Raw genomic sequence first — 27272 nt, 5'->3', positions numbered from 1 at the left:
TTGTCCGGAATAGAAATGTCTCCCTTTTAACGAAATAGGAATATGTTTAGCATGATTAAATGAGAATGTGTCAGGTATAATGGAATGTGTCCAGTATGATGGAATGAGAATGTGTCAGGTATGATGGAATGTGTCCAGTATAATGGAATGAGAATGTGTCAGGTATGATGGAATGTGTCCAGTATAATGGAATGAGAATGTGTCAGGTATGATGGAATGTGTCCAGTATGATGGAATGGAAATGTCACCAGTATGTCGAATGGAAATGCGACTGGTATACTATTAAGGAAATGAGTCTTGTATGAAAAGGGAATGTGTCTGGTATGATCGAATGGGAATGTGTCTGACATTATGGAATTTGAAATGTGTCTTGTATGATCGAAAGGAAATGTCCTGCATGACAGAATTGGAATATGTGTAGCATGATGGAATGGGAATGTGTGTCGTGTGGTGGAATGGAAATGCGACTGGTATGATGGAATGCCAATATGTCTGGTATGATGGAATGGAAATGTGTTTTGTATGACGGAATTGGAATGTGTCTGGTATGATTAAATTGGAATGTATCCAGTATTATGGAATAGGAATGTGTCAAGTATGATTTAATAAGAATGTGTCCAGTGTAATGGAATGGGAATGTGTGTGGTATGATGGAATGGGAATGTGAACAGTGTCGAGTGCGACACGCCTATCTCATTTCATCGTAGCTTCTTAAATTGTGCAAATAGTATTTAATACAAACACGAAATAGAGCAGGAAACAGCTTTTGTATAACAGTCTTGTGCATAGCAGCCAGGATGTGAAAGTTGTCTCACCGACACATTAAGTAATGACCTGCAGACTTGATACCTGTACGCAGACAAATGGAATAATGGCTTTCTCGGCATGCATATACTTTGGCTTCAGCCTTTCCTACCTAACTGTCTAACAACCAAAATGTTATCGAAGTGTTGCACGCCTAATCTACCAAGATCTCTGGTCACTTATGACAGGAAGAGAGTGGTGCGGTCGTCTACTGTGTAAAGGCGGTGAGCCTTCCTTTGCCTCTATGATTTCACAGTATTCAAGTTTTATCATGACGTGGCAGGTTAATATGGAAGGAAAACCCGAGGTTATGCGGGTCTACTGCTCTGAAACCATTCCACGTATAGCCAAACTGCACATTATTCCATTAATAATACTGAACGCGACGTGAAATCATATCAACTCAGGAAGGTATTTCACAGTTTGTCGTTGAACAAACATATAAGACAGAAATTCAAAACAATATCATTTTATGGTTATAAATGGGAATTAGTTTACATTGTACGCAGAGGATATCATTTATCACGAACCCTTTATAACCATGATGACGTCATGGCTTTGCAAGAGTGAAGTGTCGTATTAATGTGACAAAGCACACAATGGATATTTTACAGGATACAAATTGTTCACAATAGAAGAGTCAATATTAGTTGTATATAGCTGTAGTTGCTGGACACATGTACTTCACAGGCAGCTGTCTATAAATCCATGTCCATGTAAACTCGTTCTTCATTGTAAAAGAAATGAAAATCACCTTGACCTCCAAGGAGATTACTCTACGTCTACATTGACAGTATCACTTCCGGTTGAACCATAGTTATTTTGTGGAGACAGAAGGGGGTCATCGATGGCAAGCTTGTGGTATACCGACGACGACTTCCGACGCCGCTTGATAAGAACGATGATGAGGGTGGAGATGACGACACAAGCGAGAGTAGCCACCACTGCGATTCCAGCTGCTGCCCCAACAGACATACCACTTCCGGTAGACGACGAACTGGCCTCACCGCCCTGTGCATTGATGAACTGCATTGCCTCTTGATTCTTACGCCAAGTCAGGGTCAAGGGGTCAAACACCACCTGATTTTCAGTGCTTGGGAGCAACAGCGGAGCAGACTGGAATGGCGGCCGACGAATTTTGGGAAGTCCGATTTCTGACAGGGAACCCGCCTTAAGACAATAGTTGATCTCACAGCCTTGATCGACGTAAGCCAGGTGTTGACTGTAGCCCTTGGGACAGTGCTTAGGCCAGCTTTTGGATTTTTGGAAGAATGAGTGAAGTGATGGCAAGGCCGAGTTCTTGTTACCCTCGGATTTAGGATTCATAGCAAGGGGGTTGCCACTTGTACAGCTGATGAAACCTCCGAATGGCATGGAATACTTCATACCCAACTCGTAGTCATCACTGATACAGATGTGGAGGTCCTTCCCCAGGGTAAGAGTGTAGAAGTTGACAGGGCACGTCTTTCCTTGAGTGAGAGGGTTGTTAAGCTGTGACGTGTACAGGCCTCCGAAAAGGTAACCAGATTCCTGAGACACCGAACCCGTAGCTGCACACCAATGCATGATGTAGGTTGCTTCGCTGTGGTAATAATTGTCATGGCAACACTTGAAGAACAGCCAGCAGGAATGACAAGAGTGGACCGACTTCGAGTTGGACAAGCGTCCTGTGTGAAGTTCTATTGGTTCATACCCTTCTGGACAGGTATGTCCTCCTGTCTTTGGGTTCACTTGGTCGAGACCAGAACAGAGATCACCGTTGTTTGAGCCCGAGGACATGCTACAGGTTTGAAAAACACCACCAAATGTCAGATTAGTGTAAGGACTTTTACACGTTCCGTCATCCAGGTTGGCTGCAGGGCTGAAGTTAGGCGAGTCCAGTTCAGTGCATCCCCTGTATGTGTTAAACTCATAGTAATGCAAGATTGTCTCCCGAACAAGGTTCTGAAGTTGATAAAGAACGGAGTTGGGTAGCTCGGGAAGTGAGACAGAGTTGATGAGGTAGAAGAGAGGGTCTCCAGACCTGTCCACGGCCACCAGTTCATGGTCAACCTCGTTGGTCCAGTCGTTGGCTGTGAAGTTGGAGGCCTTGAACATAGGACCTCCTAAAGTGTCGATCTGAGAGGAGGATCTGTGCTCTTCATATGCTTTCTTCACTTCATTAGACGTAGAAGAATGATAAGAAACATCGACACTGAAAATCCCAAATAAAGAAGCACTCGCTCCAGCCGTAATTTGACTCTTCGAGAATTTTCTGCTGTTCACAAATTCCGCAGACACCTGGTCCTCCTGAACCAAGGCGGCACCGGCATCTACATTGGTGATGACGTGTGTACCGAAGTCCCGCACAAGAAGTTCACTGTCATAGCGTGCTTGGTCCGTCTTGTTCAGTTGCAGACTTCCCGCGATACTGAGCAGACGAGACTTGAACGTGGGATGAAGAGCGGCATCGGGTTGCAGCTTGGCCGTGTAGCGAACGTACCTCAGTTGGACTCGGGTTGTGTAAGATCTGTCACCTATCTGTTTGGACTTCACACTCTCATAGCCGGAAGAAAATTTACCACTAACTTTCACCGAGTCATAACTAAGGCCCGCGTCGACGTTTACACCGTGAGCCGTGGTACTGGTATAGTTGGACCAGTGAGAGATTAGTTCAGCATAAACGTTCAGCTTACTGGTCTTCAAAGGAATGGTGTTGACAGTATCAGGAATGAGGTAACGACCGTCTTCAGTTGTCCGACACCTGGAGTAGTTGTAGACGACAACGAGGCCGGCGTCTACGTTCCGCAGGTTGTCCCAGCCTTGACCAGGCAGAACCTCAAAACGCTCAAGTTTTTTGTTATCTCTGTAACACGCTCGAACGTCACCTATGGGAAACTCAGATTTGTTTCCAGAGGCAAGCACTTCGCCCCACAATACACTGGCTACACCACTGACGACGAGGACGAAGCTCAACATGTCGACTGTCCACCTCGCCAACAACGCTTTGAGTGATTTATTTCCTTACAGATCACACGATAATATTATGACATCGTCGCTGAAATGCTTCCTGTTCCCAAAATAGTTATGATATTTGATTGCAGTTTGTATGAATAGTACAAATATTTACAAAAAAGACATTTTTGTTGTTGTTTTTGTTGTCGTTATTATTTACAGAGTAGGTTATACGAATGCCACTAAGAGGCAGCCTAGCCTTGCGAGGAGTCTTCTGCATTATCCAGAGGGGCAGATGGGTTGTGTTCCTGACAGCAGACTCGGGTACACTCCCACAGTCAGTCAGGGCTAAGGCACAAAGTACAATACGGAGTCTTCAGTCGTGATGCCATACGTCATCATTGGTCAAACTAAACTAAAATGCTTTATGGTTCAACTTCTATATTATGCAAGGTCACAACGTTTCGAGACAGATACTAAGTCTCTTCTTCAGGTGAAATCATCATTGTTGTGCCTATTAGACAATTTCTTTGAGGTCAAGTTCGGGTGAACAAGAGTAAACACAATCGTCCTATCCTTCCCATTAAAACTTGTTACTTGGGATGCAAGTTTGACATTGTATCAGCGATGACCACATATCGTGTGTTGGTCACAGCAAAGTCACTGATATTCAGTTAAGTTTATTAGGTATAGAAAAAGGGTCAAGATCTGGTTTGATGACTTCGATGAAAAATATTTTGAAAAGTATTTGTTTTCTTTTTGACGTGTGTAGAAAAGAGAGTTTGGGGAGGACATTTCGAGTCGTGTCAGCTTAAGGTGACATTATCACATGAAAGTCTTTTGTACGGACAAACCAGATGCACATAACATGTAACTGGATGTATGTACCTGTAACAGAATGTATTTTTTGTAACAGCTTGTATTGACATCTAACAGTGTTAATTAACATCTAACACTATTTCATGTGTGGTATAACATCGGAAACACTATGTTTAAAGATATTACAGAATGTATAGTGATATGTAACAGAATGTTTCAACACCTAACGACATATTTTTAATATGTAAGAGAATATATATACGTCTTACATCATTTTAAACATATTTTGAATGCATGAACATATTGTGTTATGCGTTAACGCATGACATAATGTTTTCAGTATATCAGAGACTGTATTCTCAGCATATAACAGGAAGGTAATGATCAGACTCTGACCGATAATTTCATCACAAAGGTTTGAACAAAGTCACCAAGTATATTTACTTACTGAAGTAGAACCTTCCCTTTCAAGAGTACAATGGTATCACAATCCTGTTTCGATGGCCTGAAGTGTATATGTGTGTCGATGTATGCATACTTGTCTGTATGTGTTCGTCATTTTCTGTGCATGCGAGGTTTGTGTTTGTGCATGTGAGAAGGTGATGTGTACGTGCGTGCGTGCGTGCGTGCGTGCGTGCGTGCGTGCGCGCGCGGGTGTGTAGTCGATATGCATCAGATGTCCACTGTGTATGCGGTGGTTTAGGCACACAAGCTTCATTTCATGTTTCACATGTTAACAGTGTATAGAGATATTCACAACATGAACTGTGCATGAATTATAATGATATGAGGAATTTGCATGTGTTCACAATATTACATCCTGACTGACAGTGAACTCCAGCAATGGGTTATTATGTTTCAAATGTGTTTTAAATTATCGTATTAAAATTGATATCGATCTAATACTGACTAGGTTCAGTGTGTGGGAAAAGGGTAGTTTGCACCTCGCTGATCCGGTAGTTTCGGATGACGTTATATTTACACACGACCACAGCACAGTTGGCCTTGCAATATGTCCACTTGTTTTGGCAAGATGAGCATTCTATTTAACATAAGGGAAATAAGTGATCGATAACTTAAGGCTGGAAGACCGTTGGTAACACGTGACGTCACAGTGAAAGTATATTTCTTTATTACCCATATGGTGAAACATAAAAAGTGCCATGTGATTATATATCACGTTTCCACATATCACTTTGGCCTAATAAACCATTATTTCTTATTTCTGTATTTAGTCGTCGGTGACGACATCAAACAATTGAGCGTGACGTCAGTGAAGAGACTGTCACACGTACGGTATTTACTTCACAAATGTACATGAATAAACTGGATATTGCAGAAATGCCAAATGAACACACAATGTAAAGTGAAGATTTAGAGATGGTTAAAAAAATATGATATTTTCATTAAACAGGTAAAATGTACAGGTATTTCAATAATGTACTAGATTGGCCATTACTTTTCTGTTATGATCTTTGTTGAACAAAATATCGAAAGTTTCACATGGTTCATTTATACCCAATACCTACGCCCAGTAGATTCAGAGAGCAAGGCATAACATCAAACATGATTCACGCAGTCGTTGACCAGTTCCCTAAAAATGTTTTATGCCGTCTTTAGCAATAGAACAGCGTTGGGTGTAACAATAAAGCACCAGTGAGTGAGTTCAGTTTTACGCCGCACTCAGCAATATTCCAGCTGTATGACGGTTGTCTGTAAATAACTGAGTGTGAAGCAGGCAATCCAGTGATCAACAGCATGAGCATCAATCTGCGCAATTGGGAACCGATAACAGTGTCAACCAACCCAGCGAGTCTGATCACCCGATACCGTTACTCGCCTCTTACGGGTTACTGAATATCAATTCTAACTCGGACCTTCACGGGCGCAAGACGTTAGGTGAATCGAACATGCGTCTTAAACGTAATGAACGCACGCCTTGCTGACTTGACTACACCAATGCTCTTCACTGAAAATGATGACAAAATATTAGCTAAAAGGTTCAGCATGAACTGTTAACAGATCACAGCCTTCCAGCTTTTATCATCACTTGTTCAGTGAAACAATTATGTGGCATTCCGACATTCAACTTTAAAAAGGTGACTTTTTACATGAGGACATCGAATCCAGTCCCAGGTTTCTTGAAAGCGTGATAAGGAAGTTATCTACCGCCCTTCCTTGTCGTTATATCTGACTGATTCTTAAGAGCAATTCCATGATATCTGGGACACGATATTGTATTACTATCAACTTATATTTGGGCACAACGTATAATTAACCTAGGATGCGCGGTGTAGTATTTCCTCATATTGTTTCGTTTTATCGTTTTTAAGTATGCTAATTCCAGATTCGCCCAATTGCTAATTCCTTTCTGGTAGACTCATACTAGTGTCCAAGAAACATGTCCAGTTAGGGAACTTAATGGACAAGGTCATCAGACTGCGAGTCGGTTGACGGCATGTCTTTCTGTCATAGCTGACCATTATCTTTATGATTCTTAACAACGATATGCAAACATTTGATCACTTCACTTTCCTGAAGCTTGTCCTACTGTCTTTCACTGACTTGTCTCAGCGAAACAACCTGGTCACAACTGACTGAAATGTCGGTTTGACGAGCAATGTAAGAAGCAATGTCAGTGTGGTGTAAATCTGCGTCATCGCCCTTATGAAACGGTCATACATTATTTACAGGGCGAAAACATATTTCTGGATTATGTTGTTTATCTATGTCGTGAAGGCAACATTTGACGGAGGAACGTTTACAGCCAGTGACTGAATATTGTCGTGTGGATCGTACAACAGGGTTGTATTGTGGTAGTACACGTTACTGACTGGACATGCTGGTGAAGCCCTGAATGTTGGTCATTATACTTCTCTCTCTAGCTTCCTTCTTCAAGTTTCGCTCTTCAAACACCAGTCTGACAAAGGAACGCGGAAGATCAATGTGACCTCAAATATGAGACTTCCTTCTTACCCCACCCCTTTCATTCTCTCTGTCAGTTCGAGTCGAAATATGAATTTTTTGTTGAATCAAATAATTGCCGGCCCGGAGATCCAGCGCCGGTTGTTATTGTTTCGGGCTAACTAGATTCTTTCACATAATATTTTGCAATATTAACGTTCGCCAATCATCCATGATTCTTCCTGTTACGATAACTAATAATTTTACTGCCTGGCGTTTCAGTGCTTTGCGCATAGTGAATGAGTGAGTGTGTTTAGTTTTACGTCGCACTCACCAATATTCCAGTTATATGGCGGCGTTCTATAAATAATCGAGTCTGGACCAGACAATCCAGTGATCAACAACTTGAGCATCGATCTCCGCAATTGGGAACCGATGACATGTCTCAACCAAGTCAGCGAGACTGACCACCTGATCCCGTTAGTCACCCCTTAAGACAGGAACAGTCCTTTTATGGCAAGCATGGGTTGCTGAAGGCCTTTTCTATCCCGGGACCTTCATGGGTCGCTTTAAGCATAAGACAGTAAACCCAAGTCTTTAGCAAATGAAAACTTCTCTCTGCGCCATAGGCTTCACTAACTGATCTTGTAAAAACAGTCTGAAATTGTGTATAAAGTGTAGCCAACTTTTTATTAGTTTGATAAAATGGGCCTGAAGATTCCATTCAGGGCTTGTAGATTTTAAAGCCTGCAGATGGCATCAGGCCCTGATGGTCAGTTGCCAAATTGAAGTATTGCGAACAGTGTGTTGAATCCACCGATCATTTTACCAGTTGAGGTACAGAGTTAAATCATTTTATACCTCACGTCTCTCCATGTTAAAACCAACCTGGTTTTCAGTGTCCTCGCTATAATCACCTTGGTGGTCAACTCATTGCCACTGTCGATCACTCGAAATTTGCCAAGTCGCTTTGGTTCCTGCGATGGGAGAAGAAGGTGTAAGACTGGAAGAAGTAAATTACGTTTACGGGAATAGATTCCATCAAAATATGGCACTTGGGTTTCGTTGTTACTCATCTAATGTGTAACTGATGTGGGATGGTGTGGGCAGCTTTGTTAATATATCAGGATGAAGTCGTCCCTCGACACTACACAGGGGGACAACGTATATCTAAAATGTTGCAATTTTGATTAAAGGTATGAGCGTAAATATACAATTGTAAAAACAAATGTCTACAATTTGTGGAGGACAGGTTTTAATAATTATTTTCTTTTACTCGTATGAATTACTTTAAGAAGAGAATTTTTGGGATGAGTCAGAAAGTTAACTATACCCTTTCATGCCAGGCATGTATCACGTGATATGACCTACCCTGTAGGGATCCACTCTATCAGGCCAAAGTTCCATCGGCGTCGTCCCGTGACACACAACCTCCACCTGAAAACAGTATCCACCCATTGGTACACATGCACATATAACGCTCATATTCCTGTCCCTAATGAAAATGTTCCTCTAAGGTGTTTTTCTATGACCTCACTGGTGACGGGCACTTACCTAGAAGTGTTTCATGACCCCACTGGTGACGGGCACTTACCTGTGAGTGTTTCATGACCTCACTGGTGACGGGCACCTACCTGAGAGTGTTTCATGAACTCACTGGTGACGGACACTTACCTGGGAGTGTTTCATGACCTCACTGGTGACGGGCACTTACCTGGGAGTGTTTCATGACCTCACTGGTGACGCACACTTACCTGGTAGTGTTTCATGAGTTCCCTGGTAACGGACACTTACCTGGAAGTGTTTCATGAGCTCCCTGGTGACGGACACTTACCTGGAAGTGTTTCATGAACTCACTGGTGACGACATATGGAGCTCCCATAATGACGTCTGATACGTACTGAAAACAAATATTTCAACTTCTACATATGGTGTATAAGATATTTATGAAATTTGTAACCGTATTGACACATTCATATCTCGCATGTTTAACACTATTTTGTGTGGCTTATCCAATGGCGTCTACTTATATGAAAGCAAAACCCAATAGATTTCAATTGTTTTCTTGAAATATAACACAATCGATTACCTGTGCCCTCACAGAACAATGTCAAAGTATGTATGTCAGTTCACAATCAATCTTCTTTAGGTTTCTTCTAAACATGGCTGAAACGACCCAGTTTGGCCCTCTCTACATTTCGAGGACAATCGTAGTGTCAAACGAGCAGGAAACTGTACATGCACATGAAGCAGCAATGTCACTGTGCACAATACTGAGCAGAGGACGGTGGGGTAGCCATTGATTAAAGCGTTCGCTCAACAAGCTCGGGTTCGATTCCCGAAATGGGTGCAGAGGTGGAAATTCATATCCCCGCAATGATATTGCTCCAATATTGCTAATAGCGGCGTTAAACAATACTCACTCGCTCAGCTCTGAGCAAAGTGGAGCAGCGTATTTTCAGATGTACATGACAAATAGAACGCTGGGCTTTAGAAGACCATTGTATATATCCTTATATAACGTCGTCATGCTGGTATTGTTCTGGAGAACGCCTAACAGTTAATCACGTGTAGACCTACTCCTCTGTCTGTAGATAAACTGAACTTTCTTGGGTGTTTGGATGATTTGCTGGCAGCACATACACTGTCTCTTATCTTACCTCACACATAAATGTCGTTTTCTGATTGGCTAAGCGCTTCTCTATTATTTTCAATGCACCACCATTTACAAGTGAAACCCCACATGGTTACAATGTGTGAAGCCCATTGTCTGGTGTCCCCCGCCGTGATATCGCTGGAATATTGCTAAAAGCGGCGTAACACCAAACTCACTCACTCACTCACTCACTCACTCACTCACTTACAAGTGAGATACACTACAATGTACCACCACTTACAAGCGCGTACAAGCGAGATACACTGCAATGTACCACCACTTACAAGCGAGATACACTGCAATGTACCACCACTTACAAGCGAGATGCACTGCAATGTACCACCACTTACAAGCGAGATGCACTACAATGTACCACCACTTACAAGCGAGATACACTGCAATGTACCACCACTTACAAGCGAGATACACTGCAATGTACCCCGCTGTCAATGGCTACTCATTGGTAGTACTTCGCGGTAGTACATCTTTACCTTCGGTAACTTTGAAACAAGCATGATGCATGGAAATTACCGATGTTTTACGAATGCAAATCGATAGAAGGGAGATAACTCTAAATCTGTATTTTTCTTGTGTCGTCTGCAAAATCTACCGATGGCTACAAATAAACGTGCATTCCAGTTAATACATTTTGACAAAACGTTCAAATGTAGTCCCTGTGAATATTAAGAAAGGCGCAGTGACGTTACTGAGGCAGTACCCAAGGGAAACATCAGCAAGATGAAAGATTCGAATCGTTTGATTCACACAGGCTAGCTGAAGTGTACGATTCGATACCCATACTTCAAACAGTTCAAAATTAACGTTGAGGTGTTCGGGCCCGGGGATCATAAACAAAAACTAGAGGTACATCAACCCATGGCCCCCACGTGACCAGTGAACAACTTCATTGAAGGTGCAGCTGTCACAGCCAGCATAGGTTTTATCACATTCACGTGACACTCCAATAACAGAAATACAACTATCAGAGAACCGAAATGACTCACTAGGTCACTGTGGTCTCACCTTGCAGACCAGGACGCTGAGCGTCCTCTCATGGAGGTTCATCAGTGGGTAGCCAGAACCCCGGCAGCTGCTCACGGTCTTCCACAGACATGGGAAATAAATGGATCATTAATACAATGGCAGGACTTCATGAAGTGTCAAGAACTGTCCTGGGATTTGCTTAGAGTTTAGGCATTGTTTCAGCTACAGATGCAAAACCAGAAGTATATTGAAAAATAAACTATGAAATTTTAACATCAAAATAAGCTGTAGTGATGCTGTTTTTTATGTAAACAGCAATTAAAAGAATAATCGTTCTTAAGAATGTTCTGAACTGTACTCATGGAATATTGGTGTATTAATACTGACGGAGTCTGGGTATATTCCTACATTGAGGAAGTCACCCTCTGCTGCGGCCTTCTCCAGGAAGTCTATGTGGCCTGCATCTTCACTGAAGTCAAGGTATGTAATGATATAGCACATGGCATATAGCATATAACCTAGTAGTTTATCGTCTGAATATCATAAATATTATGCCAACATTATGAAATAAATGAAAATAATAACCTATTATATGTCTCAAACGAAACAAATCAGTATGAGATTGTGTACGGCCGAGGGGTGAGACAACTCACCAACTAGCTCAGTCGGTAGAGCACGAGACTCTTAATCTCGGGGTCGTGGACCCCACTTTGGACGCCAATAATAGCGGCCACAAAATGTCCGAGTCCCGTGTTGGGTTTCGAACCACGGACCTTCTGATCTGGAGTCGGACTCCTTGTCCACATGACCACAGAGGTTAACCCCGTCAGTAAGCTGACAAGGTAAGGATGTCATCTGCGGGATGACTCCACGCCCTCATACAAAAACATGGCAGCTTATAGGTAGGGTTGATGCTGGGTTGTAAATTAGATAAACTGCCAGGCAAACAGATCACCACCCCTCAACAAATAGTCGACTAGTGAGGAAATATCGCCACAAAATATGTAGATTATCTGCATCGTTCAGGCAGACCACGCAAGACTTTAGCTAGACAAGACGCAGCCCTCCTTAAACTTGTTCGGCGATGTCGCTTTGCACCAAGTCCAATGGTAAACCGGCAATTGCTACCACAATTCAAGTGAAAACAGCAGGGTTTGAGGCAAGAAGATCTGTCCGACGACCTTTGTTGACAAGGGCCTTCGTGGATGCAGAATTACCATGGTGCCGTGGTCGTCATCTGGCTTCTGGGATTAAGGACCATTTTCTCACACGACATACGATTTGGCTCGTTTGTTGCTGTGGGAAGGACGCAAGTTCAGCAGCAGAGGAACATGACTTAAGCTTAAAGGAACATCCTGGAAGAAGTTCCATTCGGCGGAGGATCCTTGATGGTAAAGGACTGTGTGTCGTATGACTGCAAACCCCGGCTTGTCACAGTGACAGGAAAACTGAGATACCACGGGGAAATCCAGAAGAGATATGTAGTGCCTCCATTTGATAATCATCTCCTATACACAAGGCCAATCTTTGTGGATGACAATGCCAGGCCACGCACAGTCATTGATTTCCTGCATCAAGAAGCCATTACCACCCTTCCATGGACATCCAAAGGCCCTGATCTGAACCGTATCGGGCATGTTTGGAACATTCTGGGGCGTAATATTCGTCAGTGAGATCCGCCGATCCAGAATACTGAAGAATTTGAGCAAACGTTCCAGAAGGAATGGAGCGATTTCCCCAACATGTGATTCACCTGCTTGTGCACTCAATGGCGAGGAGTGTTAAACATCACCCTGGTGGGCGGACGTTACACAAGATAGTGACTGTGTCATCTGTTTCTGAAAGTAGATACTGTATTTATGGATTGGGTGTATAAATTAGAACTATCCAGCGTGTTACCCGTTTAGAATGACCATACTCTTTTGAACACATTAAAGTTTGGCTACAAAATGATTTCTCGTGAAGACGCACACGACATGACGCACACGAAACTGGGATTAAATATAGATTCTGTCGTAAAACTTGGGTGTAGCGAGTGTAGCGATACTCCTTTTTTCCATCAGTATAGACTCTCTAGATTTAGACACAAAGATAGGGAGATCTTAATCTAGGATCATATTCCTGTTGCTATGAGGTGAATATGTAACATGTTTATGGCTAACAATGACATCACGTGTGCACCAAACGATACACGCTGCCGCTAATGAGCCACTTCATAACCTTCCGTTTGATGTCAATGTGAGCTATGCCATGTGAATGTCTCGAAAGTGAGGACCTGACCTATGTTAGAGGATACGGAAGAGATCGAAGGCGCCATCAACATACACGACCTTGTCACCAGGCTGAGGAGTGTTCCCTTCACTGAACTCATGTATCAGGCTGGTCGAAGCCAGGAAACTCGACACACCAGTGCCGCCCACTTTCTGCAAACATGAAACGTTTTCAAATATTCTGACTGAATATATTGTGTCGATCATATTCACACAAACACAATTTGACAACATCTTCACACAGACATATTTGCACATGCAAACACAACTGAACAACAACTTTACGCAGACAATTCCGCGCACTCATTCTAATACAATTGAACGGCATCTTTACGCACGGAGACATATCCGTGCAGACACCCAGACACAATTGAACATCTCCACACAAGACACCTCTGCACACATATCCAAACACAAGTTGACAACATCTTCACACAGACATATCAGCACACGCACACAAACACAAATGAACATCTTCACAGAGACATATCCTAACACGCACACAAACACATTGAACAACATCTTTACTCAGACATGTCCCAGTTACCTCTGTATGGGTGCTAGGAACCGGTGTGGTCGTCTGCAAAATTCTGTGAAAAGATCAGTCTAGTCTTCATAATATGACTTCACTGTATTGTGAATATAGGCGGAATGCTACAAAGGGTTCTACACATAATTGTTTTGCACAAAGCAGGATTGTGTTTAAGTGAACATCGCATAGTTTATTTTGTTGTTTAACACGGCACACAACAATAGTCCGGCTATATGACGGCGGTCTGCAAGTACTCGACACTGGATCAGACAATGCAGTGATTGTCATCATGAGCATCGATGCACGGAACTGGGATATGATGACATGCATCGTTCATGTCAGCGAACCCGACCACTCGATCCCGTTAATAGCCTTTAACGACAAGGACCATGCTGAAGCCCATATTTAACCCGGGTCTCAACTGCAGTCTGTTTGATTTCATTTGAGACCGATAAATTGCTGATTGACACAAACTCTAATGAATACAGCAAAACCAAATTTTGCACGGTCACATGAAATTGACAGACCAACCTTGTTGATTTGAATTCTTTGAATGTAATTCATGTATAGCCAATCTACCCGAGTACATCCTCACCTACTTGTGTTTGTACATCATCAACCCTCATGCAATCATGTAAACATGCTCACCCCCTATCGTGTGTTATGTACATCATCCTATCATGCGTAATGTATCACCATTGGCTTCCATCCTTATCCCCAATCATGTACATCGTCCTTACCCCGTATCTGTGTTATGTAAACATATCCAATCAACTGTAATGCATTACCATTGGCTTCCATCATTGTTATTATAACTATCGGCTTCCTATCAGTGCTTGTTTATACTGGCTTCCAGCTTTCGTTAACTCATTCCACTTGTTACTTTGTTATTGTTTTACCTGTACATATAAATACACCTCTGTATCCCTTTCTCAATCACCTGATGAAGGACTAAGCATTAACTCCGAAACGTTGTGTTCTCACATAAAGAAGTTGATATCCATAAAAATCTTCATTCTTGTTGATTTGTTTCGTCACTTTGGAGCCCAGAATGAAAATTGTTTAACAAACGATCAGTATTTTGTGGTGACTTTTCCAGGTTCTTATATTTGTGGGAAAGGTACTGGATGTTTGGTTTACGATGTCGCTTGGTCCAAGCTGGCTTCACGCCTAAGCAAAACCAGAAACACGACATTCAAAATTCGTCAACCTGAACAAGGAGTCAAATCAAACCTGGTAGCATCATATTCCGCCTGGCAATGGTAAGGGTGTTGGGAACGTTATGTCGGTGTGCTTGAATTACGTGTATGCTGCTATATACATGTTCAGTAGAATATATTCAGTGGTGAAGGAGGCGCATATGATATTAATACAGATAATTACACAAGCAAATGTTCCATACGACTTATACAAAACGAGTGTGAAATTTCGCATTGCCTCAGAAAGACCGAGGGCAATACATAATTTGCAGAAGTCATGACACACTTGTTCGAGTGTAATATTTTGTTATTACCCATTTATTCATGTACAAGTGTGCAGTAAACCACGGTAAGCAAGTGTGACGGCTCTCTACTGAGAAAAGTGTTGCTAGGCAATGTGATGTTTGATGTATATTATGACAAAGGTTATGTTTCATCAAATGGTGATCATAAGTGTCTGTTCTGACTCTGGGCGAGATGCAAACTCAACATTAAGTAACACAGCGCCTGTACGTAGTCCATTCATATACTGTAATCAACCAAGTTTCACAGACGGTCCATCCAATCCCATTTACAAGTTTCCTTTGTCTGTTATGACGCCCATTCTGTCTCATACCCTACGTGGGCCACCGCCGGGATATATGTAAACATGTATATACGTATGCGAGGAAATCTCACCTTTCCACAATGTCTGTGGTAGATAAGCCATCCAGACGCTTACACTTGCTGTCAATGAATAAGGTAATGTATTGTAAACGTTCAACACCTTACAACCAGCTTCATCAGAAATCACTTTAACATAACCTTTGGCACAACAATGACAGAACACTGAAAGTGAACTACTGAACAATATCACCACGAGTAAGCTTTATGTGGGAGTTGAATTTATAGGTCACATGCAACGTAAAACACAACTTTACTGATTCTGGTACCTTTCGGTATGCACTTACCGAAACAATAAAAAATGCCAATTCAACCTATAAAGTTGAAAAAAACGCGATGAAAAAAAGCCCGCAAAATCGGAGTTCAAACGTTTCACTAAATTCCCCCCAGCGCTGGGGGGAAAACTGGTTTAAACAGCTGTGCTGCGCTGCGTCCATAACGCACGCGTAATGAATAGGTTCGCGGAGCTTGAAACAGTATGCATGCCCAGCGTCTGAGGTCGTGAGCAGTAGTCTAATCTTGGTTGTGTACACAAACAATTAAATAATCTACTCGTTACTTGAAAAAACTTGTTGATTGTGGTAAGCAGTCTCTGTCACAGAGAAAGCTCAGTGTCTGGCTTATTCACACCTATGTGTCTGCCTGCCTGTCTGCTAAAGACAACATGCAATACACAGCTTCAGTTATTGACCACGTGCAGTTTGAACTTAATACCTATAAGACTATACGACATAAAGAAAATAAGTTGATTTATTACTCGTGCACCCGAGTCCCGTCTCTGCCACATTATGTAATTAGGCACGTGTGATACACATGACATGTTTTTATGTCTGTGGGTTGCAAACTACATTCATTTTTTTCGGATGACTGGATCTGACGGAAACTGGTGCAAACTCTTGTCAGTTTCAAGTCCTGCTTTGTACTTGGACGAATGACAGATTCCAGACACGCAGTAGTCTGCCATCCCTACTGACGTGAATTTTGATTGGATCGAACGCAAATTCAGAGAACAAAACCCAACATCTCTATATACATTCTTCATGGATAACGACTGCTTTTAGTGTATGTGATTTTGTTTGACAACAGTATATGAATCCATACTGAAACGACGCATCAAGCACACAAAAAGAAGTTGTTATCCATAAAGAATCTTACTTTCTTGTGACTCGCTATACTTTTAAAATGCACATGAAACAGATCATCTTTCTGTACACACAATGAACCCTCAGCATATCAGTAAATGAAACAGCCAATCGGAAGCCGTCGTTACACATCCACCCGCTATGACTGGGTTCGGTCTCCCGTGGGCTTCGTTTCCGGGAAAGTAAGCCCAAGTACAAAATATTGCACTTTTGAATCGCGATTGTACGCTTATAATTGTGTTTATTTGGGTTTTTTTTAAAAAGCAGCAATGTATATTATATGTCATGAATAAGTGATAAATGTGTTTTAATTATGTTTGATTTTCTGGTTGCATGTGACCTTTAAGTAACAACAGAAGTGCCCCGGTGTTTTACCACTTTGGGAAAGCTATAAACATGATCAGGACGAATCTTAGGTTTGAACCTTCGAGTTTCCTATGCACAGAGGGACGTAACCCTACTATTTCATGCATCTGACAAAGCGGCGGTAATCATACGTGTTAATCGTTAATAATCAAATGTCTGTCACAATTCTAAATGTATTCATATAGAAATAATGAGAATGATTTTGAATGTACTCCATTAAATCCTAATCTGAAGCAGATCAAGCATGACAATGTATTTTGCGCAAAAGGTCCGACAAATTTGTGAGAAACTGTCCAATTGTTGCCTATTGTTTCGCTAACGTGTTGAAGACATCGGAGGTGTAGAGGAACTCACATGTATCTGTGTGCAGCCTTCACTTCTCCATACGAATCTTTTCCGTCTCCATTGGTCGCAAACTCATCTTCAAAGAGAAAACGTTAAATACGTGAATGTGACATATGTAATATTTGGCATTACATTTCGTACAGTACAATTCCAGTGCACTCTCGGAGTGAGGCACGTTACCACTTACACAGAGTCTACACCGCTCAGACACAGCACCTTCAACAATATACACGTCAAGAAACTGGTAAATGTGTGACATTTGTCATAATGAATAGCACGGCTTCTTTAAAGTAATCAAATATAGAATTTGCATTATTGGGGATAACACTTTCTCAATGAATTATACATTCTTACACACGTATGGTTTGAGGCTGCAAAGGGATTCGAACCCACACGTTCAGAGTAAGACACCTAATCGCCTGCGCACAAAGTCAGTGACCTAACCCACTCAGCCACCATGACATCAGCCCACAATATGTTGTCTCACCCTGCCATGAGAGCGGAGGTTCAACCCCAGAGTTAACCCATATAATTAACACAATGTGTACGTTATAAAGAAAAGGTGATACTATGCTTTTGACCACTTTATAAAAAGGTTTTGTGTAAAACATCTCTGAATGGTCTTTGTATGGTACACGAGCCAAACGCCGCCATATAGCTGAAATATTGCGGAGTTCGGCGTAAAACTAAATGCACTCAGGACGTTAGCCAATATATAGCCACACTCTATTCAGAGAGCTATCCCATTAGTTTGGTCATAGTCCTCCCATGGCTAGTCCTTCACTTGGGTCGGAAAGTAATCCTTCCATGGCTAGTCCTTCAGCCGGGTCGGAAAGTAATCCTCCCATGGCTAGTCCTTCACTTGGGTCGGAAAGTAATCCTCCCATGGCTAGTCCTTCACTTGGGTCGGAAAGTAATCCTCCCATGGCTAGTCCTTCACTTGGGTCGGAAAGTAATCCTCCCATGGCTAGTCCTTCAGCCGGGTCGGAAAGTAATCCTCCCATGGCTAGTCCTTCACTTGGGTCGGAAAGTAATCCTCCCATGGCTAGTCCTTCAGCCGGGTCGGAAAGTAATCCTCCCATGACTAGTCCTTCACTTGGGTCGGAAAGTAATCCTCCCATGGCTAGTCCTTCAGCCGGGTCGGAAAGTAATCCTCCCATGGCTAGTCCTTCAGCCGGGTCGGAAAGTAATCCTCCCATGGCTAGTCCTTCACTTGGGTCGGAAAGTAATCCTCCCATGGCTAGTCCTTCAGCCGGGTCGGAAAGTAATCCTCCCATGGCTAGTCCTTCAGCCGGGTCGGAAAGTAATCCTCCCATGGCTAGTCCTTCACTTGGGTCGGAAAGTAATCCTCCCATGACTAGTCCTTCACTTGGGTCGGAAAGTAATCCTCCCATGGCTAGTCCTTCAGCCGGGTCGGAAAGTAATCCTCCTATGGCTAGTCCTTCAGCCGGGTCGGAAAGTAATCCTCCCATGGCTAGTCCTTCACTTGGGTCGGAAAGTAATCCTCCCATGGCTAGTCCTTCAGCCGGGTCGGAAAGTAATCCTCCCATGGCTAGTCCTTCAGCCGGGTCGGAAAGTAATCCTCCCATGGCTAGTCCTTCACTTGGGTCGGAAAGTAATCCTCCCATGACTAGTCCTTCACTTGGGTCGGAAAGTAATCCTCCCATGACTAGTCCTTCACTTGGGTCGGAAAGTAATCCTCCCATGGCTAGTCCTTCAGCCGGGTCGGAAAGTAATCCTCCCATGACTAGTTCTGCAGTTGCGCCAGGATCTAGGTTGTGATATGGCGTAAGACTTACCTCCATGGACACAGATGTCACAATTGTGCTTGTCCAGCAGCTCCGTCGAGGTGCCAAACGGTATTTCTTCCACAACCTGTAACCACGTATAGCGCACTTGTAACATCCAAAGCAAGCCCTGCAATTAGTGCTCTCTCGGTTGTTCATAACTCTTTCTTTGCTTAAACGTGTTTTCACAATGCTAAAACTTGAAATGCGAGATGAAGTCGACATGCTCTGAGTAAATATTTCGACTTGCATTTTCAAAAGAGAATATTTTGAGAAGACATGTAGCCTATATTTATTTTGAGAAGACATGTAGCCCACATTTAGGCTTGTTGGTGTTTGTATATAAAGGTCAAAATCAGTTCCATATAAGCTTAAGTTTACATAGAACATTACTTGAATCAAACACCTTAGGAAAACTCCTCTCTCAGATCACAGACACAACTCAACTGTCGCGTGAAGCCAAGGAGCTAAATATATTCACCATATGTGAATCGCCAATTTGTAGTAATTTCTGTTTGTAGCGAACTCTCTCCAATTGATATTTTCTGTTGTTTACAATTGCTGGTGCTCTAATACACATGGTAGGCCTCCAAATTCAATGTTTCACCCAATCCTGTTGACGGATTATATGTGAACATGGTGTATTTTACCACAATGACACGTACCTCGTCGACCCATCTGATAGAGTTGATCATTCTCCTTCTCTCCATCTCGGTGGTCAGAGGACGGCCTTTGTTCTTCATAATGTCAGCTAAAACAAACTACACTTGTAAATTGTCTGACCACTTCCACCTATGGAAAGCACAATCACTGTTTGGTTTGTTCAATATAGATTCACCTTATTAGCGAATATTTAAGTGAAGACACATGTTTATTCCGCAACAGGACGTAATATGAAAGGAAGCATTGTATCCGTTGTATGATAAGTCATATGTTTAATTAGGCTTTTGGTTACGTACCGTCTGTGTGAAGCCCAACAACCAGCTGATCCCCACACATTTTGCCCTGTCAGCAAAATATAAAGGTAAATATACAGTATATGTTATAGTCATGAATCGTGTGTAATGTGTGACCTGAAGCAAAGATGAACGCCTGAGATTTTTTTCTTCTTAAAAAGCATTGTGGGCAATAAGATGTAAACGGCAGAGTCTAATCTAGGTCAAAGTGATGGGCCAAGGTATTATCAAGAGGAAACTGTCTATGTGGGATGGAAACCAACGATGAACGGATCCAGACACGGATAATGGATGTGGCGCTACGGACAATTTACATAAACAGATAATGACAATTTCAGAGAATTTCTTGAATGCTGTTATTATTACTTTAGCAGTTTGGTATGGAATCCTAGAAGGGACATTGTCGCGTTCTCGCGTTGATTCCATACCATTCTCAAGAAGATCCGTCCAATAATGTTGTGTAGCTCGGAAGGTTACTAGTATCTAGTTAGTATCCATGGAGACGTAAATACCATTGCCAAGAACAACGAAACGAATAACACATATTTTTTTCTAAATAACACAGGGAAACTGTTTTCTCATGATGTCTACTAAAGTTGCGTCTGTAGTCCAACTGAGTCTTTTCAACATGATGAAATTATGATCATGATAGCAGGGGCCAAAAATGCAAGTAGAATTTGGAATACTACAAAACTGAAATTCAGAAAATCACACTTTTGACACGGATTATTTAACAACATATATATGAATGTTTCATGGCATAAGCCTATTTGAAGTCAGAGTTCACAGACTCTGGCCCACTTGCACAAAGCTATCATAGCGCTATGACTATCTTAAACCTGTGTCAGCGTGTAGGACCGCTTTGTCCAATCAAACCCTGGATATTAAAACTATGCTGAAGTACGTTCCGTCTCAGGTGACACTTACCTGCCTAAGAGCGTTAGCGTGGCCAGCGTGGACCATGTCAAAACTGCAACATGAAATCAGATCCGGATAGAGTATCAGTCTAAATACACTTAGGTTCAGTATTATTCGTTACACTTGCAACTGCACTGCTCAGTTTACTTATACTGGAATAAGTGTGACACTTGGTTAAAGTAGTATATAGGTTTAGATGTTTGGTGTTTAGTAAACTGAAATCAACGGTCTCGTTGAGGGGGGTTAGGGGTGGGGAATCCTTTAGCACCACTCTCCATTGTCTCTTTGTGCTGAGATGCTTTGCATACCTCCGGCGTCCATCCACAAGCATCGTTAGTTCTTGAGTTCTGAGTTCTTCGGTGTCCTGTATGACATTGTGCCTCTCGTTTTCTTCAGTAAATGCATGCCATTCTTGTTCAGTCGTGACTCAGGATCACCTCATCAGCGCACTCATCCACTATGGCTGAGAGACTTCGGGGATACACATGGTTCCTCGAGCAAGCCCGGAGCTGTACGACAGTGCCGTAATTTACTTTTCTTCATAAGAGGGGAACTATCAACGTAAAAATAATCTTATGCCAATACCTTGATGTATAAAAAGAAACATGTAAAACAAATTCTAGGAGTGCAGCGAACTGAACTTGAGGAAATCTTGACTTGCTTTATTTAAGGCTTTAGCACTGCAGAGAAGACTTGGCAGTGGTTCAGGAACTGTGAGACTGACTAGGTGTCTCCTGGTGCAGGGTAACGTGAGACCAGGTTCAAAGGCGCTCCTGGCATTGGTATCACCCTTCGTGTGTGTCTCTGGGGTAGTTCATCAAATCGTTCTACCGTAATGCCGTTGTACCCTCCATTCTGTAGTGACATATAACAGCCTTCTATCAGTATGCAGCCGTGGTCGAATGCAGCAACGACGTGGCCTTCTATGCCTCCTTCTCAGGTCTCCCTCTCAACCTCCTTCTCAGGTCTCCCTCTCAACCTCCTCCTCAGGTCTCCCTCTCAACCTCCTTCTCAGGTCTCCCTCTCAACCTCCTCCTCAGGTCTCCTTCTCAACCTCCTCCTCAGGTCTCCTTCTCAACCTCCTCCTCAGGTCTCCTTCTCAACCTCCTCCTCAGGTCTCCCTCTCAACCTCCTCCTCAGGTCTCCTTCTCAACCTCCTTCTCAGGACGTCAAGGGTCATTGTCTATATCTTGTTGCATGGTTTGTCGCTGCAGCCTACAAACAAAGCCCAGGGAAGCGGTGTTGCCAGAACGTTGATCCATGACTTGTTCCGTCAGGCGGTGCAGCCCGCACATATATTCGAATATATATTGGCGACAGATCCGAAGAGTGTTGGGTCTGTGTCCGATTACCCTACGAATAGTAAGCGATTAGTCGTACTGGTTTCGGGAAAGTGTTGGAGGTGTCATGTTGGTGTCTGATCATTCTCGAATTGTAATCCGACCGCAATCGGATCAGTCAAACGCCAATGTTAATATGGCGGACAGACATCGGGTCGCAACTAGTCTTTCATCCGATTAACCCGATCAATTGTGGATCTCAGTAGGATTGTACGGAAAAAGAGGACCCCGAAAAAAAGGATGTCGGGTGAATTTCCTTCGGAATTTTCATCACGTTTTAGCAAAGTTGGGATCAGATGCGGTTCCGATATTCAGTGAAATGGGGGTATAACATATACAGAAATCTTGCCTTAACAGTGCAGTTTGTTGAACCATCATTCAACCGTCAGATACTGAAGGGGCAGGAGACTGTACAAAATGTTTGTATGTTTGATGGTTTATTTGTTTAACGCTGCAATGTTCCAGCTATAAAATGATCTGCCTCTGGCCAGACATCAATCTACACAATAGCGATACCCTCACAAAAAACATCCAGGTCAGCGATCCTGACCACCCGATCCCGTTAGTGGCCTACGCCGAGGTTGTTTTAGTAGCAAAGAATAATTCCCATTGTTTCCGCTTTCTTTCAAGCAGCTTTTTTATGATTAGTCAGCATATTCGTAAAGTGTGAGTCGACCAATTTATTCGACCTCTTGAGTCTTCACTTTCATCACACGTTGAAAGGAGCAGTGAAGTCATCGTGCCTGCTTCATCATTGGATCAGTGCAGTGAGAGTCAGCTCAACAAATACTATCCAGGACTACACTGTGTGACAAAGGATGACTTTAACTTCCACAATATGTTGGGCAGTATTATAGCAATCCAAGCCTTTACATTTCATGGAGTTTGACGTACATTAGATTGCGTTCTTTTCACAAAGACTTCGAGAATGACAAATGACTGGTACTCAAAAGGTGTTTAACCAAGTTTACAACATTCAAGGCCCAAGCAACGCTTAAACAAGTTTTATTGTAGAAATGTGGACGACATGAACGACGGTTCTGTCCGGTTTATGACTTCGTGGCTCATGTATTTTCAAGAGAACCATGAATGTATATGATAAAACTAACAAATTTGGATTTAGCAGTATAAACTATGTTTGGGTTTTTTTAAAGTATATAAAGGCAGGTGTTACCTGTAAAATAACCATTTTCTTTAAAAAGTAAAACTGTTTTTTTTCATTATCACATAAATCTAGGAACTTGGGGCAGCTGAAACACACTTGGCCATATGAACTTTCTCGTAAATCATCGTACAGCGGACATTCCAACAGCACATGGCGTTCATCCTCAATCTTATCACTGCACTGGAAACACACCCTTTCATTTGTTAATATCTACCTGTTTCCAACCATACATACTTTTAAACACTGTATACGTTTGATCTATACCATTGATCTAATTGTATGTGGAGGGTGTCTGGTAGCGCTGGGCATGGTCCCCTATTCCCGACTAATTACGATTATTTCTAACATCATAGATTTATAAAGAACTGGGTATGGGGATCGACTTTTGACAAACAGCCTTCTCTCTGATATATTTGTTTCTGTTCGTTATGGTCTGGTGGTTGCTGTGTTCGCCTCTTCCCCTGGCTGCCTGGTCCTATAAAATTTGATGCTATTCTCTACGATGCTACATAAATTGAGGACGAGTTATGAATATGCATAACTCATACAAACACCTAATTCAGGTCAGGCAACGACAAGCCTGTAGCGTGTTAATCAGTCTCGTCACATTGTGTGTATTTTATTGCTTGTATGAAAGAAGTGTGTACAACATGTTTTCGTTATCTTATGTGATAACAAGGACTGACTGTATATGTCTCGAAACTCTGAGATATGAATTGAAAAAAAAAAACAATGAGCAGGTTTTTGCAAGGATTTCAACGATTTTTTCTTACTGGTAATGTGCTTGATGGCGTTAAACTGAACAAACATTTGGTATCTTAATTTTAGTGTGCACTAGGCATGTAAATGCGTAGCTGATATGGAAACAGGTTCATGGCTGTTACGGGCCATAACATTAACGCACACTCATCCCACGAGCGTTGCAGTAACTAGACACAATGTTCGCCATGAACAATGATATATATAGGCTCGGTGTTCAATTTGGCCTTGTAAAAAGTGGGCTCATCTATCCTCAGTTATAACTATGTGAACCACAGTGTGGGTCATGTGAAATTGCTGCGACTTCCAATCCTATTACTAATTTTTACTAAGGTTAATTTTAACTCTCAATCTTTAACAGTGCACTAAGATTACCTTAGTGACTTACCATCACCTTAATGTTTTGTGAAAGGAGGCCCATTTGAAGGAGAAACAGAAATCGATATATGCTCAACCCATTTATCAAACGGTGAACATCAATATTTTATACGCGATCTCACTGTTCATTAACATCTCATCTGGATACTTCAATACGGACTGAATAGTGTGGCTGTCTGTAAAACTGTAAAACTGAGCTTTCATCCTGAAACGTTTGAAACAACAAACTGGACACTTCAACAATGAACAGTGCTCTTGTTGTTACCAGTCTGGCGGTGACAAATTTATATTTATTTATATCGTTCGATTATGTCTCGGACGGCAGTGTGTTCTCTCGCTTTACCATGCATTAGTCAAATATCGTAAATATGGTGGTTTGTGTTTAAGATAAAGTTGCCTTTAATACGAAAGTGACATGTTGTACAATTGTTCTCAAGATTGTCGTAAAACCAAAAGTTGTTCTAGTGCGTCTGAAAGCCCACAGCACGGGGAACATGCTTACGTTGGCTTAACGTTTCAGGCCGCCATATAGCTGGAATATTGCTGAGTGCGGCGTAAAACTAAAACTCACTCACTCACTTAACGTTTCAGCGAGGGTGACTAACGCTATATCATCTTTCACCAACCAATTTCGAATACGGCACCTTCCAAATGAAATGTTTTGACACGAAGGTTTCATCAACATACATTAGAAACTTGACAATTAATCTCAGTTAATCAATCTTGTACACTCATATGGTGACATATGGTTTTCGTTCCGTTGCAAAAAAATAGCAATAAACATACACAATAACACGAAACAGCGAAAACTGCGTTATCTTCAAACCAAGAACAATATTGGAAGGACTTTTGTCTTTAATACAAAATTAATTTCAATATAATCGAGACATGCCATACGTTTAATTAAAAAGCGCAACGATCAACCTGCTGAAGCCTCTGCGTCCATGCCATTTCCGACCACTATCGTGATGCTTTATTCCGTACACGCACATTGTATCACGTAAAAGATCAAACAAGGAAAAACAGAACATTGTTGTTTAAACACAATTTGTTGCTGAATCACAGCAGAAAAAAAATGAATGCAATTACAAGATTGTGACAAATCTCACCATCCGTCCATCCAGATACGTACAGGCTTTTTAACCTCCGACATCGCCGTATTGTGTCTTCTTGAGGGTACGCAACAACTAGTGTGTAAATGAGTCAGCCCAATGTTATGTCACACAAGTAACTCACCCATACTCTGACAAATTGACTCTACTGACGCATTAGAACTCATTAATGTGGAAATTCATGCGTTGTTTCAGACGCAAGCTGAATGTTGGGCGGCATGTGAATCAGTCTGGTATCATTTATTGTTCTATCAGTCAAATTTTATCCTATATTTTTGTTGCTAATGCACTTCGTGCATACCCGTAGTTATGTTTTCGTGAATACTTGATGCACAGTAGCTGATGACCATGAATGGGTCATCACTGGTGAAATTTCCATTTACTTACATCTTTATTAATTATTGCAAGAATAATTCTCGTACAGTGAGTAGAAGTCATTTTATTTTGATATTTTCCAAACATCTTGGAAACCATCTTCAGTCACATGTATAGAATCTTTTCATCTTTCCGTTGATTACTAGTAGTAATCGAATGACACCTGCTTGAAAGCACCATATATAAGTACAACTTTTTGTCTATTTCATAGATAGCCATGTTAAACCTGATTGGTATGTCTAATATATGTTGTTTGAATAGTTGCAGTCTCGGAAATTTTAATGGAAAGTCTGTTTATGTAGCTGACATTATTCCCCAGCGGACAGATAATTATTGAAAGCAATTTGACCGAAACTAAATGTATGAAAATTATTCTTGCAACAATTAACCAACATACAGGTATGTGGGAGTTTCACTAATGATGACTCACTTATGGCCAACTACTGTGTATTAGTCTGTATTAGTCTGTATTAGTCTGCTGTGTTGTGCTGTGCTATTTTACTAATATTGCTTGGCAACCTACAAGGATATGTCTAAAAGAGGATCGCAAAGCAGTTGTCATGCACAATTCATGTTGCAGCTACTGTTACCTACAAATCAAACTGTTCGTTCTTTGACCAATGCATATATTTCGCATCAATAGTTTGCGCAATTTAACGTGAATACAGCATAGTACAGTAGTGCAGTTTTAGTACCAAGCATCGTCAGCCATCAGATCGTTTATGGTGTATCTGTGTATGGTGTCTTGTCCATTAACTAATTCTTTTTCTTAAAACAGTTTTACGTGGGTGGGTGGCAGGATGAGTCAAGAAGATATTCTGTTGTCGTCTTCTGCATGCACCCTTTCTTACTGGCTCGAATCCA

At 41.9% G+C, this 27272-nt stretch overlaps 2 protein-coding genes across 2 annotated transcripts; both read right to left on the bottom strand.

The window, feature by feature from the left end:
• Positions 1 to 1257: 1257 nt before the first annotated feature.
• On the bottom strand, positions 1258 to 3793 carry LOC137285178 (macrophage-expressed gene 1 protein-like). The gene has a single exon (XM_067817419.1). The coding sequence runs from the start codon at positions 3760 to 3762 to the stop codon at positions 1576 to 1578; it is 2187 nt and encodes a 728-aa protein (XP_067673520.1). The 5' UTR covers positions 3763 to 3793; the 3' UTR covers positions 1258 to 1575.
• A 3590-nt stretch (positions 3794 to 7383) lies between these two features.
• LOC137284013 (ethanolamine-phosphate cytidylyltransferase-like) lies at positions 7384 to 14529 on the bottom strand. Its single transcript, XM_067815674.1, has 8 exons — positions 14503 to 14529; positions 13398 to 13524; positions 11489 to 11565; positions 11141 to 11218; positions 9296 to 9361; positions 8833 to 8898; positions 8350 to 8438; positions 7384 to 7477 (listed from the first exon to the last, which is right to left on the bottom strand). Exons 1-8 carry the CDS (start codon positions 14527 to 14529, stop codon positions 7384 to 7386), a joined length of 624 nt encoding a protein of 207 aa, XP_067671775.1.
• Positions 14530 to 27272: the final 12743 nt, after the last annotated feature.

The sequence above is a fragment of the Haliotis asinina genome, chromosome 5 (assembly GCF_037392515.1).
Source record: "Haliotis asinina isolate JCU_RB_2024 chromosome 5, JCU_Hal_asi_v2, whole genome shotgun sequence".
NCBI lineage: Eukaryota > Metazoa > Mollusca > Gastropoda > Lepetellida > Haliotidae > Haliotis > Haliotis asinina.
Note: the sequence above shows the minus strand (reverse complement) of the source record. Positions and strands in the feature narration are given on the sequence as shown.